This window comes from Bos grunniens, chromosome 27 (assembly GCF_055505025.1).
Source record: "Bos grunniens cultivar Pamir isolate PY7600 chromosome 27, Bosgru_T2T1.0, whole genome shotgun sequence".
NCBI lineage: Eukaryota > Metazoa > Chordata > Mammalia > Artiodactyla > Bovidae > Bos > Bos grunniens.
The window spans coordinates 38194315-38212136 of record NC_141191.1 but is presented as its reverse complement, the minus strand read 5'-3'; the positions used below and the strand labels follow the sequence as shown (position 1 = coordinate 38212136).

Here is a 17822-nt window from a genome sequence, read left to right as displayed (position 1 = left end):
GAAGCTTCACGCTTGTGCATGTTCTCACCTTCCCACTCCTTGCACACGGTCAGTGCAGAGCAGACAGTCATTGGCATGTTCAGATGTGTGACTAGGGAACAGACAGTCGAAGGGACAGACACGCCCTCCCCATCAGGGGCTCACCGTTGTGCAGGGAAGACAGTGTAAACGTCCGTCACACACCTGCAGGCAGAATGGACCCCATGGGCTAGAGATGGAAGTCACAGCGTCAGACCCACTTGTCCCTGAGCCCCGCTGAGACCCCCACAAATTCCAGGCCTTCTGAGACTGCCCAGTGCGGGCTCCCCATCCAACCATGGGGATCAGAGGCCGCCCCTGACCTTGACCACAGGGAAGGGCACCTGGGGCCACAGCCCGCACCCACTGCACCACCCTCTGGGACCTGCCCCCTTTCAAGGTCTTCCTCGACGGCTTCCCCAAGCCCCTCCTGCCCTCCCTCTCACTTTTCCAGATCGTTCGCAAAGTCGTTCGCCAGATAGACCCGTCCGGAGCCGATGACACCCAGGAGCTTGAGGAGGTGATTTCCAAGGGGCCCCCGGAGGACCCTAGTGAGATGGAGGCGGACATTGATTCCTTTATGACTCACGCCAAGGTACTGCTGGGCCCGCGGCCTCCCAGGCCCTCACCCTTCAGAGGGCCCGGCCCGTGACCTCCGCTGCCCCCTGCGCCAGCCCGCCTGGGGCTCTCCTCTCACCTGTCTGCCGGCTCCTCCTCGAGCCTCCTGGTGCTGGTGGCCCCACTCCCGCCGCCTCCGTAGGGTGCCTGTCCTCTCTGGCCTTCCTGCCATCTCTCTGTGTGATCTGTCCTGCCTTCTGTCTGAACTGCTGTCTCCAGGTGGAGCTAAGAGGAAGTGGCCTGCAGCCGGACCTGATAGAGGGCAGGAAGGGGGCTCAGATAGTGAAGCGGGCCAGCCTCAAAAGGGGGAAGCAGTGATCTCCAGCCCCTCTTATGGAATGGCCTCTTTGGAGGTAACACGGACATTAGTCTTGTCTGCATGGCCCGGTATCCCGCCGCCCCCACCCCCAACCTCCGCCACGGCCGCTCATTTCGCATCCCTATCCTTCGGCCAACTCCCGCCTCTCCCAGCATGAAGTGGGAGGACCAGGCATCGCTGTGGTCTCCAAGCTCAGACTCCCGCTTACTAACGGTGCCCTCTGAGCCGTTTCCTCCTTGAGAGAACTGTCACAGCCTCTGCTGACCGGTTCCTCGGGAGTGCAAAAACAGACGCAGGACACGAGCTTCCCTGAGTGAGGAGCACTGGGGGCATCTCCATAGGATTGTTATCCTGGAAGCCCAGCCCATCAAGGGAGCCTGGGGTGGGCGGGGGGCAGGGCCTCAGAGGGCGCAGTGGGGTCCGCTAGCTGTGAGGTTTCGTGCACGTGCCCAGGAAGATCAGGGCGAGGCCTGGAACCCAGCTGTGCCTTGAACCCGGAATCCAAGGCTTCCATCCTCCTTGGTGTTTCCTGAAGTATGTGACTCCCTGGCTTTCTAGGAAGAGGCAAAGTTAACAACAGGAGGCTGTAGGGGTGACAGAGGCTGGGGGCGGGCAGTGCCTGGGCGTGATGTGAAGTGCGGGAGGAAAGGAGGCCGTGAGGACGAGGCGAAGGCTCTCCAGTGGGCTGAGCAGTGCTGGGCCGGGGGCTTCAAGGCCAGCTTGGACCTGCGTCCTCCCTGACGGGTCCTGTACTGAGCTGCCCCGAGGCCCTTCGCTGTGCCCAGCTCGGGTCAGCTCAGTACCGGGCGCGTCGGGGTGGGAGTCGGCCGGAAGCAGGAAGCACGTGGCCCCGGCGCCCGCGCGCACAGGGTTGTTGTCACTTACACCCCCAGGGCCTGGCTCTGGGCCCGCGGCCAGCAGGCTCGCTTTCTGCACTCGGCAAAAAAAAAAGAAAACGCAGGGCTGCTGTCTCCCGAGCCCCCAGAAGTGCTGACTCTGGGCTTCCCTCAGCACTTGGGGAGCAGGGGCGGGGAGTCTGGCCCATCCACTCATAGGATAAAATTAGACCTGACTTCTCAGCAGCTTAAGGAGGTCACCGCGTTAACCCCTACACTGCCAGGGTCCCAGCGGGCTGCTGGTTTAGAGCATCAGCTGTGGTCAGTCCTAGAAATAATCTAGAGGTCCAAATACTTTGAGAAAGCAGAGCGGAAAGCAGAGGACACTCTGGGCCTTATTTTGCGTAGGGCAGCAACGTTTGGCTCGGGTTCTGCTGATGTTCCTGAACAGGAGACAGGTGGCCCAGACCGCAGGCGAGGGGAAGGACGGAACCTAAACATTTTGGAAATTTTTTTCTGTAGATCTGCAAAGTGGCTGAACCCCGCCACACACACACACACACACACACACACACACACACACACAGGAGATGCAGGTCCAAGACCATCGGGCGTGGGTGGCGGGGTGCGGAGTGGCCAGGCTACTGCCAAGGGCTGAGGCTTCTGCCAGGAAGAGGCCAGGAAAGTGTGCAGTGCCGGGGCCAGCGTGGAGGAGGCTCCTGTCTGGTCCCAAGAACCCAGGGGACAGCCTGCAATGCTCTACCCCCTGAGCAAGACAGACTGCAGACAAGATGGGGAAGGGGGTGAGGGCTCTAAGTCCTTCATGCTTTGCTACCTGCCACTTGCAAGCTTGCACAGGCCCCCGGGGTTCACGGATTCCAAATAATTGCTAACTTGCACAGTTGCCTACTAGCTACAGTTCATTGTAACCCCCAAACCCAGCATGCCCAGTGCTTCCCTCCCGGGGCCTTTCAGGGATGTGCAGGGGGGTGAAGCACTGAGTCCCCTGCGGGCCTGTTCCCAGCGGAGGTCAAACAAGGTGACCGTCTCTCTGTCCCTCTTTCAGATCACACTCAGATCCAGTATCCTTTTGGTGTCTATTTTGTGTCACCTTTTTAAATTTTTTTTTCATCTTTGTGCTGTTGGTGGGTGATTTCACTGTTATAAACGGTCCTGCCTGTCTAGTGTCGCTAAGAGCAGCAGGGCTGTGATGGGCCGAGTGGAGGAAATCCGTGTGTTAGATGAGCTTCATTCAGTCATGAGTTAAAGCTCTGCAGGACACGAGTTCAGTATTAATAATGCAACAATATCCAGTTGACCCTTGAACAACTTGGGACTTAGAGGGCACTGACCCTCCAGGCAGTTGAAAATCTCAGCACTGCTCTGTCTGCCTGAAAAAACAAAGGCTTTGATGAATGACTCACCCCCAGGGCAGGAAGCTGGAACAGTCTGGATAGAATCCTGGGCTCAAACCCTGGTTCTTTCAACTCTACGTGCTGTGATCTGTAATCCAATATGAACTTGTTCATTTAAAGATCTTGTGAAATGAAAATGCAAGTACTATATTTATTGAAAAAGAAAGCCAATGTACAAGTGGGTCCCTGCAGTTCAAACCCATATTGTTCAAGGGTCAGTGGTACATTAAATATGTTGTCTTTGATCAGAAATACACAGGCTTGTGTGTTCATAGGTTGAAAAACATGTCATGACCAGAGGCTGGCAGGAACCCTGAGCAGCACTTTGCTGGGGAACAGTGGTCCAGGCCTGGCTAATTCAGGTGTCCTGGCGACTTGAGAGAACATGCCCCCTGCAGACAATGAGAACTGACTGAGAGAGAGTGGAAGCTGGGCAGGGATCCAGGGTCCAGGTCTGGCTCCTCCTGCTCCTCAAGCTTCCGTCTCCCACGGGGAGGATGAAATTACTCCCTCTGAATGCGTGTCACTCTGGTGCTGTTGTTGTTTAGCCACTAAGTTGCGTCCGACTCTTTACAACCCCATGGACTATATAGCCCAGCAGGCTTCTCTGTCCATGGGATTTCCCAGGCAAGAATACTGGAGTGGGTTGCCATTTCCTTCTAGGCTTAAAAATAACCATGGTAACCATGAGGGCAACTGTGAGGAGTAAGGAGAATACAGGGTGTATGCTGGCACTCAACCAACTGCAGGTCTTATGTGCAGTGTGACCCAGGCAGGTCAGCTGACCTCTCCAAGCCTCAGATGCCCCAGCATCTTCCCCTTGTAGGGTGGTTATGGTGACCTGTGGGTTTACGATCGGGAAAGGGTTTTCTAAATTGTCCAGTCCCAGTCCACTGATTCTCAAAGTGCCACCCACACCCCTGTGTCGCCCTCATCCGGGCGCCTGGTGACAGTGCAGACTCCCGGCCCTGCCCAGCACTACTGAGCCAGTCCTAGAGCTCAGGACTGGGGCAAGCTCCAGGGATTTTGACTCAGACTGAAGAGTGGATTAGTAGGACCCATTCTGGTTTTTCTTCCCAAATTGCCTAGAGGTCCTGCGGCACAGTTGTAGACTTGATGCCTAAAAATGAGCTGAGATGAGATGGTGACAGTTGGTTCAAAGCAGGGGAACAGCTCAGAGGGCAGAACACCCCAACCCCCGGTGCCCACTTCAAGTCTGCACCTATCCCGCCTGCCCTTGGGAAGGATTTCGCATGAGTTCTGGCAGGCGGAGGAGGAAGCCTTCTAGTCGCATTGAAGCATCTAGATGATTGCTGCGAGTCAAGCCTGGTCAGTGTGCAGCAGGCAGAAGCAGCTGCTGGGTTTTGCTCTAGGTCCAAGAATCAGGGTGTCAGCGCTGCCAGGGCACAGCAGGGAGCAGGCAGCCTGCGCCCTCTAGGTTAGAGGTGCCCAGCCAGGTGCTGGGCAGTGCCACGCATGGGATAGCTGTTGCTTTTTTTGTTTCCTTTTTCAAGAGACACTTTCCATTCAGACACTGTGGTTGCAAAGCCTTGTGTTAGCTCTGAGGAAAGAGAGTATTTTAATAGTAAATAAGTAACAGTTAGCCGCTTCAGTTGTGTCTGACTCTTTGCTACCTTGCACCACGCCCCTCTGTCCATGGGATTTCCCAGGCAAGAATACTAGAGTGAGTTGCCATTTCCTTCTCTAGGGGATCTTCTCGACCATGGGATCGAACCCAGGGCTCCTGTATTGCAGGCAGATTCTTTACTGTCTGAGCCACCAGGGAAGCCCAGGGTATTTTAATAAGTGAAAGTTAACCTATAAAGAACCCACCTGCTGGTGCAGGAGACCTAAGAGACTCGGGTTCGATCACTGGGTTGGGAAGATCCCCTGGATAAAGGAATGGCCACCCACTCCGGTATTCTTGCCTGGAGAATCCCATGGACAGAGGAGCCTGGCGGGCTATAGTCCATGGGGTCGCAAAGAGTCGGACACGACTAAAGCATCTTAGCACAGCACAGTCTCCGTAGGAGGAGACAAGGAGGGCTGAGGTCATATTTTGCTTACTTTCCTCTTTTAAGTGACAGTCCACTCTCACCCCCAGCCTCCGCAGGTATGGAGCCTGGGGCTGCAGGAGAGAGGAGATACCCCCAGACGCTGGCAGGGGTGGGGGCCAGTGGCATACAGAGAGAAATGACATGAGGGAAAGCCTGACCTGCCCAGCCACTGGGAGCTGCAGGAGGCTGTTGTCTTAGCGTTTTGGGGGAGACCTTTCTGGAGGGGCACCCAGGGCAGTGGCGACCGGAGGTCCACACTCCCTGGCCACCCCTGCCGCTGCCGGCTGGTCCCAATGCCTCCTGGAGCTGAGCTCACCCAGAGACAGGAAGAGCGATTACCCCAGAATCATCCCTCTCCACGTTGAACCTTCTCCTCTGCTCTGTGTCAGGGCCGAAGAGCGGGAGGAAGATCCCAGCTTGTCTTCCCCAGGCTCAGGACTCTGTAAGGGCTCTTATGGGCACAGCACTAGGGTAGGCACTCTGAAACCCATGGGAAGGGTATGTACGTGCACACTCAGTCGCCTCAGTCGTGTCTGACTCTTTGCAACCCCACGGACTGTAGCCTGCCAGGCTCCTCTGTCCATGGGATTCTCCAGGCATGAACACTGGAGTGGGTTTCCATGCCCTCCTCCAGGGGGTCTCCCTGACCCAGGGATCGAACCCAAGTCTCTTACATCTCCTGCATTGGGAGGCGGGTTCTTTACCACTGGCACCACCTGGGAAGTGCCCCCCACAGGAAGAGTAAAGGCTGGCTACTGCCCTCAGAGTGTTGATACTCCAGCCAGGGAGGTCAGCAGACGAGAGACAGGACAGACAGGATGGAGCGTTTCCGGATCCTGACCATGGCGGCATCCAGTACCGTTCAGTGTCCTGAGCGCTTCCTAGATGGTTAGCTGTCCAGCATCACAAGAGTCAAACGAGCTGCATCCTCCTCGTGGCCTCATTTTACAGCAAGGGAAACCGAGTCCCCGACAGCATAAGTAACTTGACTGAGACCACGCAGCAGGAAACCGGCAGAGACAGGAGCTGAGTGCAGGCAGCCTGGCTTCAGAGTTCATGCTCTTAACCTGACTGTTCGTTACATGCCAGGCAGTGACACGAGACGGGAGAGAGAAGGGGAGCTAGAGCTTTTGGGAGGGCTTCCTGGAGGAGAGGGCTGGAGGGCAAGGGGCCGAACTTCAGCCGAGAGGAGGGTGGATGGCGTCCTTGATGGAGGAGCCGAGGTCAAAGGCAGGCAGCAGTGGGCATGGGGTTTTGGACTCCGAGGAGGTGGCTTCACTAACAGGGACACGGGCCGTGGTGGAGGGGTCCCTTCCAGGGCGACAGCTTGCTCACGCCATAGCAGCAGCAGGCCTGGCTTTTCGGTCTGGCAAGGAGCTTAAGCCTGCTCTCCATCCCTGGGGAGCCACTCGGGGCTGAGTTCCCCTTGGTCACCTCCAGCCTCCTCCCCAACCCTGGCTCCTGTAGGACCCACGACGAGCTCCCTGCCTGGAGACAGCTGTGCCTCAGATGAGTTTCTGCCTTTCTGTATCACTTCTGGCCCCGCTTAGGAGGCTGTCAGCTCTTCTTCATGTTAAATTCCTACAGATAGAACCCCAGGTGGCCGATCTTGCAAACTTGGAGTTTTACCCACCCCCCCAGGCTGGAAGACGTGGCCCCATGGGGTGGCAGGCATGCCATGTGGCTGTGACTTGTAGGCTGCAGAGTTCAACTTCACTCGGCTGGCACAGCTGCCGTCTTCCAGCCTGATACACCTCGTCTCCTGGGGAGAAAGCCTCTGGTTTTCAAAGACCTCTTGGCCCCAGTCGAGGCTGTCCATCTACAAGACACGGGGAGAGGAGCCAGAGGCTGCTGATAGTAAGAGTCATGGACAGAACCGAAGTGGCACTGAGGTCCCTTGAGGCCATGAGCTCCCAAGGCCATGCCCACTCCGTGCAGGCTGGCACACAGGAGACACCTGTGCCTGTTGGCTGGACTGAACTGAACAAGCCGGGGCGGTGCCACCTAGCCCGGCCCCTCTCCTGGGGGCTGGGTACACGGGGGGCCTCTCCCAGGTGACCATGCCGTCCAGGGAACTCATCCGAGGGCATGGAGCTAGTGGCAGCCTCTGGGTCCGGGAGTCGGCCTGTCGGAGTTTCAGGAAGGTCCTCGCGGGGTTCAGCACCTTGCAGCTCCTGCCTTGCTTGGGGAGGCTGCTTTTTCTGATTCACTCCTGCCTGGGGGCCACCAGCGCAAAAGCTCAGGATGGCGGTTTTTTTTTTTTTTGCTGGGGTTGCACCTCTTCTAAGTGACTCCTTCTCTCTGTGTGTCCCCCAGGATCACACCTCGACACCCAACCCTTGAACTTCACATACTCTGCCACGCACCCAGGAGGAGAGCTGGCCCGGAGGCCCCGCGCACGCGTCCCTGGAGGCTGACGGCATGACCTCTGTAAGGGACTTCCTTTAGTCACCTATTCGCATGAATGACTGTAGACGCATGACCTACAGTCTTCAATCCTGCCTCTAGCCACGGTGGATCTCTGTGGGGAATGTGGACGGAAGCAGCCAGAGGGGGTGTGCAGAGAGAGAGAGGGACGCAAAACGCGCGCAGGAGAGCGCCAAGGCAACAGCAACACAAGGGCTCTTTTGTGGCTGGGATGAGATATTTTTTAAATCATTTCAATTTTGGCTTGTTACAGGGTACTTTTTTTTTTTCCCCCCAACCTCATTCTGTAGGAAATCCATGTGAGCTTCCTGGAAAGGGGGGGAAAAATGAGCTTCCTGAAAAGGGAAAAAAAAGAAAATTAGACATGAAATCAGTTCCACACCATTAATCCCTTGCCCTCATCTGCCAGCCTTCCGCACCCACACACCTCCATGCTCCATGTGTGACCATCCTTGCCCGTGGACCGAACCTTCCAGAACCTTCCAGAATGTGCTACACGGCATCAGGAAACACATACACGCCCGCACATGTACACCTCTCCCCTCTGCTCAGTATACACACAGATTTTACTGTGATGTCCGAGGCTGTATAGACTCTCCTGTGGATAAACTGGAATTTTTTTTATGTTGTCTCTCTCTCTCTCTCTCTCCTCGCCAGTATTAATCATCTTCCAATGGAAAATCATTACCTTCAGAATGCATTCGGGGGTTCCTTGTGTCAGGGACTTAAGAATCTGAGGCGAGGACCCCCCAGGCTTAGCTGCAGGGCTCCAAGGGAGCCAGCGCCCCATCCCGAAGGGTCTTTGCTCTCAGCTGGGGGAGGGCCGATGGCTGTCCCAGGATTGCACCAGCATGTTCAATAGAGAAGAGGTTTTCTATACCTTCAAGCACTTATATCCTAGTCTGTGTTCAAAGTGTAAACTGTACAGTAATCAAGCCTTGTGTATATGAAAACAATAAATACTATGCAAACCAATAGAAACACTTTAGCAGTATGTACAGAGCACTCACAAACAGCTCAGCTCCTGAGGACTTCTCCAGGCTGCGGGAGAAGGAACTCCACAGCCTGTCTTTCAGTAAAAGAGGAAGGAAGGGCATAGGGCTAGCGAATACGGACCTGCCCAGTTCTTAGGCCACCTGAGGTCTCCCGGAGCGAACTTGGTGCTGTAAGTCCAGGCAGCCTGTGGGATGGGGCGGGGGGGTGGCCTGGGCTGGGCAGTCAAGGTGCCCCCGCCCCCCCCCGCCCCCCGCCTCCTGGAGAGGCAGAGCAGGGGGCGCGGGCGGAGCACAGGGGGACAGATGGCTGACCACCTGGAGGCCCCAGCCAGGAAGGAGACCCTCCCGGCCCAGGGCGCCCCCGCCGTCAGGGCAGGAAGGAGACGAAGTTCCTCGCCTCGGTGCCATCAGGGAAGAGCCTTAAAGTTACACCAGAGCCCCCCACCCCGACCCCCGGCAGAGGGAGGCCCGAATCAGCACAACGCGCCCGCCCCGCGGCGCCCTCCAGGCCCGGAGAGAGACTGCAGGCTCTTCTCGCCCGCCCAAGGGCCACACTGTGTGTGGATGTCCGGCCCCCGTCCTCCCCGCCGCTCTGCCGAGGTGTCCTCCGAACACATCCGAACCTTCCAAGTAGCACAGAAGCTCCCTCGACGGCAGAGCGCGCCCCCCACCCCCCAGCGCCCCCGGCCCCGGCCGGCCCCAGAGCACACGTGTTCCCGTGGGTCCAGGCGGGGTCGGGGTCGGCCCGGCCTCCAAGGGGCGCGCGGGGAGAGGGAGCCCCCTTCAGCGCGCGGGGCGGCGCGCAGAGCATCCTCGCCGCCGCCAGCCTGACCCGTCGCCCGGCCCCGGCGCCCCCCACCCCTCCAGCGCCCCCGGCCGGCTGGACTCGCTGAAGGCCAAGGAAGACAGGTGCAGGGCCGCCTCCCGCCGCCATCGGCCCCGCCTTGCCCCGGCGCCCAGACCCGGTAGCCCCCGTAGAGCCCCGGCCCTGGCTGCGCTTTGGCCCCTCGCTCTGTCTGGCTTGGCTGCTTGGCCCGCCGGCCCCGGCCCTCGGCGGCATGCCGCGTCGCTGCTAGTAGGAGCTTGTAGGGAAGGGGTTTGGGGTCGCCACACGATGCCTAGAGAATGCTGCAGTCTGCACCTTAGACGCTTTTTAGAAGTTTTGAAATTACCTTGATTTTTTTAAATTGTTATGAAAATGATTCTTTTCTTGACTCTCCCACACGGCTCTGTTCTCTGGAGGAAATTTCCCCCCTACCCATCCTTCTCTGATGTATAGACCATTCTCCCTACACCAGCTGAACAAATGTCAAAATTAATAAAGAAATCGATTCAATGGCACAGGCGCCCTCTCTCCTTCCGGCTCATCTTTAGGGAGTTGGGGGTGGGGGGGAGCGGGGCTGGAGGAGTCTGGGGGTGATCAGTCTGCAGGGAGGCTTTCACCCCACCTGCCCACCTTCTGGGAACATGGGCAGCCCCTTAATCAGGACCACCCATTCTGGGAGAGGCCCCTCACCCCCCAGATGGTAGAGTAGATTGCTGTCCCACCCCATAAGGACCATGTGATGGGGGCAAATCCAAGATGTTTGGAGGGGGCAGCTGCTGCTGCTGTTGCTAAGTCGCTTCAGTCATGTCCGACTCTGCACGACCCCATAGACGGCAGCCCAGCAGGCTCCCCTGTCCCTGGGATTCTCCAGGCAAGAACACTGGAGTGGGTTGCCATTTCCTTCTCCAATGCATGCAAGTGAAAAGTGAAAGTGAAGTCGCTCAGTCGTGTCCGACTCTTAGTGACCCCATGGACTGCAGCCCACCAGGCTCCTCCATCCATGGAATTTTCCAGGCAAGAGTACTGGAGTGGGGTGCCATTGCCTTCTCCGTGGAGGGGGCAGAGGGAACCACAAAGAGCAAGGTAGGTGGGTAAGCCCACAGCAGGCATACATTTCAGGGAGACCCCCAGCGCTCCCTGTGAAGGTGCCTCATCCTTGCACTCAGTGCCAAAGTTCAAGAACTTCCAACAAAATGGCTCTGATTTCCTAACACTTCCTGCAAGGCTAGCCACCAAGCTGGCCTCAGTTTTCTCATCCATCAAATGGGCGAAGGGATCAAGCAAGTAGTAAAGTCTCTTCAGTCTGTCATCCTGGGATCACTGAACACAAATGCCCTTGTCGACCTTGGAGTGAAATAAGAAATTATTTACTCTGGCTTCTCCTCCTAAGTTTGCATCATTGGTGGGGGTGGGAGGCAGGGTATATAGCCAAGTCACAGTCATAGGGTCTTAGGAGTGCTCCCAGCCTCAGCCTGATTCTGAAGCGTCTCTCTCAGTATCCAGGCCAAGCGGCCAACCGTGCTGTGCACCACCATCACCCAGAGGGATTTTAAGACACAGGTTCAGAATCACAACTGCCAGGGTGGGTTCTGGCAGCCACGTGGGGAACTGGAATATGGCTTCCCAAAGGGTGGTGATGGACAGCTTTGTAGCCCAGCCAATTCAGATGGATAAAAAAACCTTTTATCTTGTGTTTAATCCAAACTTCCAGAAAAACAAGGTCCACAGCCTTTGTGAGGTCTTTTTTGTGTTTAACCTGAGTCACTTGCATGACAGGGTCACAGCCAGTTCTAGCCTGAGCAGATAACAGAAGTGTGGGCAGAACCGGCTCTCTGTGAAAGGGGAGCCATTCTTACAACCTGGGCCCTGGGGGCCTCCTGCTGAAAACCCAGGAGCAGGCTCGTCTCTGCCTGGCAAAGGGCGACCGTGGGCCAGAAAGAAAGGGCTCTGGGACCGCCAGGCAGAGAAGAGACACAAGTCCATCTGTCTGGCAGCCACTATGTTCCCTGTCGTGTTGCATGTCCAAACCAGTGACATGCTGATGGGCATTTCAAAAGAAACTACAGACGGGGAGAGAGTGGAAGGGAGGTTCAAGAGGGAAGGGACGTAGGTATACCTATGACTGATGTTGGCGTTTGGCAAAAACCAGCACAATATTGTCCCTGGAGAAGGAAATGGCAACCCACTCCAGTATTCTTGCCTGGAGAATTCCATGGACAGAGGACCCTGATGGGCTACAGTCCATGGGGTAACAAAGAGTTGTACACGACTAAGCGACTAACGCTACAGCACAATATTGTAGAGCAATTATTCATCGATTAAAAATAAACAAATTTAATTATTAAAAAAAGAAAGAAGTAAAAATAAACTGCAGGAAACTATGCTGTTTCATGCAGAAATGATTCAAGTTACTTACTGTGTTTTCGCTATTTGTAAAATGAGAAAGCGACCCTGGTGGAGCCTTGTATGTTGTAAAAATTTATTAGGAAAAAAAAAAAAGGCATATGGGTGCCCTGTGATTCAATCTCGTCTCACCCATCAAATATTTACTGAGCACCAACCAAAAGCTGGCACAGGCACCCATCACTGAATCAATGGCCGTCTCAAGCCATCAACCCATCCAACCCAGGTGCCAAGCCAGGCAGAACATGGCAGAAGCACAAATAAGTCCTTGGAGGCGGAAGGGAGGACAGAGGGGATCAGGGAGAGCCAGAGGCGGAGCCAGAGCCTGGGGAGCACCCAGCCAGAACCCTCAGAGGGGTCCCACTCCCACCCCCGGCCCAGCCTGCCTGGCAGGCTCCCACCTCAGGCTCTCAGGCCCCAAAGCCCAGCCTCCCCACTTACCCATCCCAGCACGGAGAAGGAGGGGCAAGCCTCCGTGTCCACTCTGTACACTCTCCCAAGAAGCCTGGGCATCTGCTCAGAAAGCGGCCTGGGCACCTCAGGGTAGCATCTCCTGAGACCACAGGGGAGGAGCTGTGCCCTCCAGCTGTCCCAGAGGCAGCCCCCCAGATACCCACTTTTTCCTAGATGCTCACTTGAACCAGGAGTGGGTAGACCTTCTCGGAATGAACAGAGGTTCCTGAGTGCTCACTCTTTCTCTTTCTGTCTCTCTCTCTCTCTCTCTCTCTGTCACACACACACACACACACACACACACACACACACACAGGTTGATTTTACAGTCAATCTTTCAAAGTGCAATTTGTCTAGGAAAAGCCAATGTGAGGCCCGAGAGGGTTTCCACCAATGGCGAGGCGACTCCGGCAGCTCAGCCAGTCTCGGGTCTGTATTCTAATGGGCCCCATCTTTATCAGGGAAATGTTGCTTCTCTGAACTGGAAACTTCTCATGGAGGGTCCCCAGGCTCTGAGGCAGAGAAGGGGCCTGAGCTGAGGCGTGGGGAGCCGCCTCTCCCCAGGCAGGGGGAGACAGCAGGGGTGCTGGGGAAGGGGTGGGGGCTGGCACCTGCCTGGGGACACCTGACTTCCCGTGTCTGACGTGGTCGGGGACCCGGACAAGGACTGGGCTGGACACCTCGGGGTGAGGCCGGCCCGGGGCTTGAGCCGATTTGACCCTCGGGAGCTGCCATGGGGTTCTGGGCTGGACCTCAGGGGCTCTAGGAACCCGGATTTGGGGTTCCGGCCTCCCCTTGGCCTGTTGTGGGGGGGCCATGGAGTCCAACCTGCAGGGCCCCTTCCTGCTGAACAACACACCGCTGGCCCAGTTCTCGGAGATGAAGGCACCTGTGTGCCAGTACTCCATGCAGAACTCCTTCTACAAGCTCAGCCCCCCGGGCTTGGGTCCCCAGCTGCCGGCCGGGACCCCCCACGGCATCACGGACATCCTGAGCAGGCCCGTGGCCGCGCCCAACAGCAGCCTCCTGCCCGGCTACCCCCACGTGGCCGGCTTCGGTGGCCTCGGCTCCCAGGGGGTCTACTACGGCCCCCAGGTGGGGAGCTTCTCCAAGGCGGGGAGCGAATACCCCACCCGGACCCGGAACTGCTGGGCGGACGCGGGCCAGGACTGGCGAGGCGGGCGGCAGTGCGGCAGCAGTGAGTACCGGGAGGAGGGGGGAGCGGACGCTCATGGGGGGCGCAGGTGGGGGCGGGGGGTTCCCCTGGCAGCCTTTGGACTGCCTGAGGCAGACCCTGGGTCTGTCCCTCCACCCGGGACGGCGTAGGGTTCTCCCCTCCCCCTCCCGCCCTGGCTTTGCCTGGATGGGCATCTTGACCCCTGCCCCCACCCCTTTTACCAGCCGCCTTCCTGGGGACCCTGGGGTCCAGAGAGGACCACACAGCCCACCCCATCCTTTGTAAGGTCCTACTCACCTTACTTCTCTTACCCAGAGCCGTGTCACCACTTCACTCCAGTGAAGAGAAATTCCCCCCTCATCACCTTCGCAGAGTCCCCCCATGCCCCAGCAGCACTCAGGGACATGAATGTACCCCGACCCCACCTGGGTCATGCCCCGATCCCGGGGGGCCGGTTCCCTCCTGGGGGTGTGTAGGTTCAGGTCAACAGCAGCAGCCAGGCCGCCCAGCCTCCAGGAGGCGCTGCTGAGCCCCATCCCGCTGGGCCCTCCTTGTTGGTGGGGGGCCCCTCACCCACCCTTCCCCAGACTGTGGCTTTCAGAGAGTTGGTGCGGGGCCTCAGGCTGACAGTCGGGGCCTCAGGCTGACATTCGGGGCCTGGGGGAGGTGGCGGGTCGTGCAGAGGCAGGGAGACCTCCCCCGGGAGGCACAGGGGGGTGACCGTGGCTGTCGGAACCACCCCCGGGCCGCATTAGGCAGAGGCAGAGGGGGCGTCCACTTCTGTCCCCCTTCGGAGGGCCTGCACTGCAGCGGGGGCTTGGGGCGGCCCAGGAAAGCCTGGAGCACGCCTGCCTCCCACCTGTGTGGCCTGAAACACAATGAGGCCCACAGGGGGCCTATCTTACAGCTGGTTTGGGGGTGCTTTACCCTCCCCTCCATGTCCCCCTTTGCACACACAGCCCCCTCTCTGCACCCTGCCCTTCAACCCCGAAAGCACACACACACACAGCAAAGCATCTGAGAGTCAGGGGCTGGATTCACTCAAGGGGAGGGGACCAAAGTGACAGTCTCTCCAGGGGTCTCCTCTCCTGTCTCTGCCTCGGTTTCCTCACCTGTGACCCGAGGACGTGGGATGTGGGGGTCAGACGATGCTGAACGAGGCCCAGCATATGAACCTTCTGCTTGCCCCGGGCTCATCCACACTCTCCTCCCCTGCCCTCCCCACACCAAGCTCCTGAGAGGCTGCCCTGGATGGGCAGGGGTCACTTCTCCCACCTGCCTCCCACGCTTGTTTGGGTATTTTAAAAAATTTATTTTTAATTGGAGGGTAACTGCCTTACACTGTTGTGTTGGTTTCTGCTGTACAACAATGTGAATCAGCCATAAGTATGTATGTGTGTGTGTGTGTATATATATATATATATATATATAAAATCTCCCCCCTTAAGCCTCCCTCCCACCTCCACACCCCATCCCACCCCTCTAGGTAGTCACGGAGCAGAACGCCCTGTGTCTGACAGTATCACTGAAGCATATATATTGTCACACGTTAAACAGAGAGCTGGCGGGAAGCTCTCCAGTCCTGTATGACACAGGACTCAGTTCTTGAGCCCTCGCCTCCAGACTCTCCGGTGGGGTGGAAGCCTCATGGCTCCCAGGCCTGGGGAGCAGGCAGTCACTTGGAGCTTAAGGCTCTGGTTTTCCCAGAAACCTGGAAAACGGTTTGCTCTTTCAAGAGCAAGAAAGTGGAGGAGTTCCCAGGCCCCCGGGGTCCTGATCATTGGTAGAGGCATCAAATCTGTTTCTCGGTGACCTGAGGGGACATCCCAGAGACCCATAGGAGGCTTCTCCTGCCCCTTAGTGGGGCGGCATCACTGAGTAGCAAGGATGTTCCACGGGGAGACACAGTTCTAAGCACCCTCTGGCCGCAGTTAGCTACAGCTTGGGGGCAGGTGCCCTTGCGGTCCCTGCCCACCTAGACAAGGCAGAGGCAGGCTGCTCAGGTGAGAGGGGCCCCAATGACCCCGCAACCTCAGCAGCTTCTATGTAGGGGTGCTCACCCTGTGGGGCAGGCAGGGCAGGGCAGGGCTGGGACTCCCTCACACTCAACGCAGTAAGGGCACACTTCCTTCCTCCCCCCAGCTCCGGACCCCCTGGGCGACAGCATCCACAAGAAAAAGCACACCCGGCCCACCTTCACGGGCCACCAGATCTTCGCCCTGGAGAAGACCTTCGAGCAGACCAAGTACTTGGCTGGCCCCGAGAGGGCGCGGCTGGCGTACTCGCTGGGGATGACTGAGTCGCAGGTCAAGGTGAGTCCGGGCGGGTGAAGAGGCTGTCTGTGTGGCAGTGAGGAGCCCACCGGGATGGGGCGCCACTGCCTGGCAGGGAGGCAGCCCCACGCTCGTGGCAACTACAGCTCAGTGGAAGGCTGTCCAGGTGTGTGGGCACTGCCTGCCCACCCAACCCTGGAGACGGCAACAGTGACCATCACCCCGATGGCTGTCGTCCATGGCACCCTCTTCTGAGAGCCGGATGTGTAACTGCCCATTTAAACCTCACAGCAACTTTGTGTGTGTGTGCAGTGCAGGAGCGCAATGGTGGGGTCTTATTACCCAACTTGAAAGTGAAAAGTGAACATGTTAATGGTTCAGTCTAGTCCAACTCTTTGCAACCCCATGGATTATAACCTCTGTTCACGGGATTCTCCAGGCAAGAATACTGGAGTGGGTTGCCATTCCCTTCTCCAGGGGATCTTTCCAACCCAGGGATCAAACCAAGGTCTCCCGCATTGCGGGCAGATTCTTTTTTTTTTTTTTTTAATGTATTTACTTTTTAATTGAAGGATACTTGGTTGACAACAGGCAGATTCTTTACTGTCTGAGCCACCCACCGACTCAGCCAAGTTTTTTGCCCATGGTAACTGGCTAGTAAGTGTTGGGAGTCAAACCTGGATTACAGGGCTCCAACCCCATGCCTTTCCCAGCCCCTGCAGGGCCAAGGCTTGAAACTTCAAGAGCTGATGGCAGCCTCTGGGCCAGATTAGCACTCACTTCAGGCTTGTTCCGTTAGGCAGCCTTGGCCTTGGTTCACCACCAATATAAAATAAATTTAAAGAACTTGAAAGTGAATATAACTCCTCCCCACAACTGCCCATCAACCTCACTGCCCAGGTGGAGGCAAGGCTCAGCGGGGGTACCCCTCCCACTGCACACCTCCCACTTGAAAGTGGGTATGCGGGCTCCTGGGGCAACCCTGGCAACTCTGAGGCTCACTGTGCCCTGAGGGGCTTCGGGTCGGGGCACCATCTCCCGCTAGCTCTGAGCTGTGCTGGAACTGCCTGGATCTGTGACAAGGTGATGGGATTGAGTGGAGTGGGAGGTACACGGGCAGCTGGGGACCTGGTCCGGGCTCCCCCAGGGCCCCCAAACCACCCTCATCCCCCGGCCTCCGTGCCCCCATACCCCCTCCCTCCGCAGCCTTCTCTGCCCAATACTAACTTGGCTGGAGAGGAAGCGCCCTCTCCACATGGCTCTGTTTCTTTGGGTCCTTTCTGCAGGGTTCTATCCCCAGCAGTAAGCATATGTTAGTTTTATTGTTGGAGAAATTATTCATTAAGTTCACTGCACGTCTAGGAGGTTAAAAGCCTTTCAGCCCCTTCCACCCCAATACCCAGATGGCAAAGGAGAAGATGTATACCACACGGAAGGGTTACAGGGAAGCCGAAAAAGCTGCTGCACTCAGCTTTTATTTTATTGCCCTCTTCCAAAAAAAAACAAAACAAACCAACCTGGTCCATTGCTGAACCCAGTCCAGGATGCAGAGTGCTTGCCGCCGCGGGGAGCCGCCGGCCCCAGAGGGGCGTGCGCGCGCCAGCCTCAGAGCCCCTGTCGTCCCAGGTGTGGTTCCAGAACCGGAGGACCAAGTGGCGGAAGAAGAGCGCCCTGGAGCCCTCTTCGTCCACGCCCCGGGCCCCGGGCAGCGCGGGCGCGGGCGGGGAGCGCGCGGCCTCGGAGACCGAGGACGACGAGTACAACAAGCCCCTGGACCCCGACTCGGACGACGAGAAGATCCGGCTGCTGCTGCGCAAGCATCGCGCCGCCTTCTCGGTGCTCGGCCTGGGTGCCCACGGCGTCTGATCTCGCCCGCCCGCCGCCTCCGGGGTCCCCGCGGTCCCCGCGCGGGCTAACGGGGGCTGCGGGGGGGCAAGGAGGAGGAGGCGGAGGGGTCGGGGAGGGGAGGAGGAGGAGGGAGAGGAGCTGGAGACGGCGAGGAAGA

General features: G+C 57.7%; 2 protein-coding genes across 14 annotated transcripts in view; both read left to right on the top strand.

The window, feature by feature from the left end:
* ANK1 (ankyrin 1) overlaps positions 1-8671 on the top strand; it is a 241630-nt gene extending 232959 nt beyond the window's left edge. For 4 of the 13 annotated variants that reach the window (XM_086379620.1, XM_086379616.1, XM_086379619.1 and 1 more), the window contains 3 exons: positions 473-613; positions 856-989; positions 7580-8671. In XM_086379620.1, the coding sequence (XP_086235746.1) occupies positions 473-613; positions 856-954 (240 nt within the window). In that variant the 3' untranslated portion in view covers positions 955-989; positions 7580-8671. The remainder of the gene's footprint in view (positions 1-472; positions 614-855; positions 990-7579) is intronic. The other 9 variants (XR_015155928.1, XR_015155930.1, XM_086379618.1 and 6 more) reach the window with 6 other exon arrangements.
* Positions 8672-13053: 4382 nt separating this feature from the next.
* Positions 13054-17822, top strand: NKX6-3 (NK6 homeobox 3). The gene is made up of 3 exons (XM_086379628.1): positions 13054-13565; positions 15687-15856; positions 17444-17822. The coding sequence occupies exons 1-3, from the start codon at positions 13184-13186 to the stop codon at positions 17681-17683; spliced, it is 792 nt and encodes a 263-aa protein (XP_086235754.1). The 5' UTR covers positions 13054-13183; the 3' UTR covers positions 17684-17822.

What these genes read in the sequence shown, in the direction of transcription:
- NKX6-3 (XM_086379628.1), top strand. Translation starts at nt 13,184, where the DNA reads ATGGAGTCCAACCTGCAGGGCCCCTTCCTGCTGAACAACACACCGCTG. An exon ending in CGGGCGGCAGTGCGGCAGCA is followed by an intron (nt 13,566 to 15,686) that starts GTGAGTACCGGG and finishes TCCTCCCCCCAG; the next exon opens with CTCCGGACCCCCTGGGCGAC. An exon ending in TGACTGAGTCGCAGGTCAAG is followed by an intron (nt 15,857 to 17,443) that starts GTGAGTCCGGGC and finishes CTGTCGTCCCAG; the next exon opens with GTGTGGTTCCAGAACCGGAG.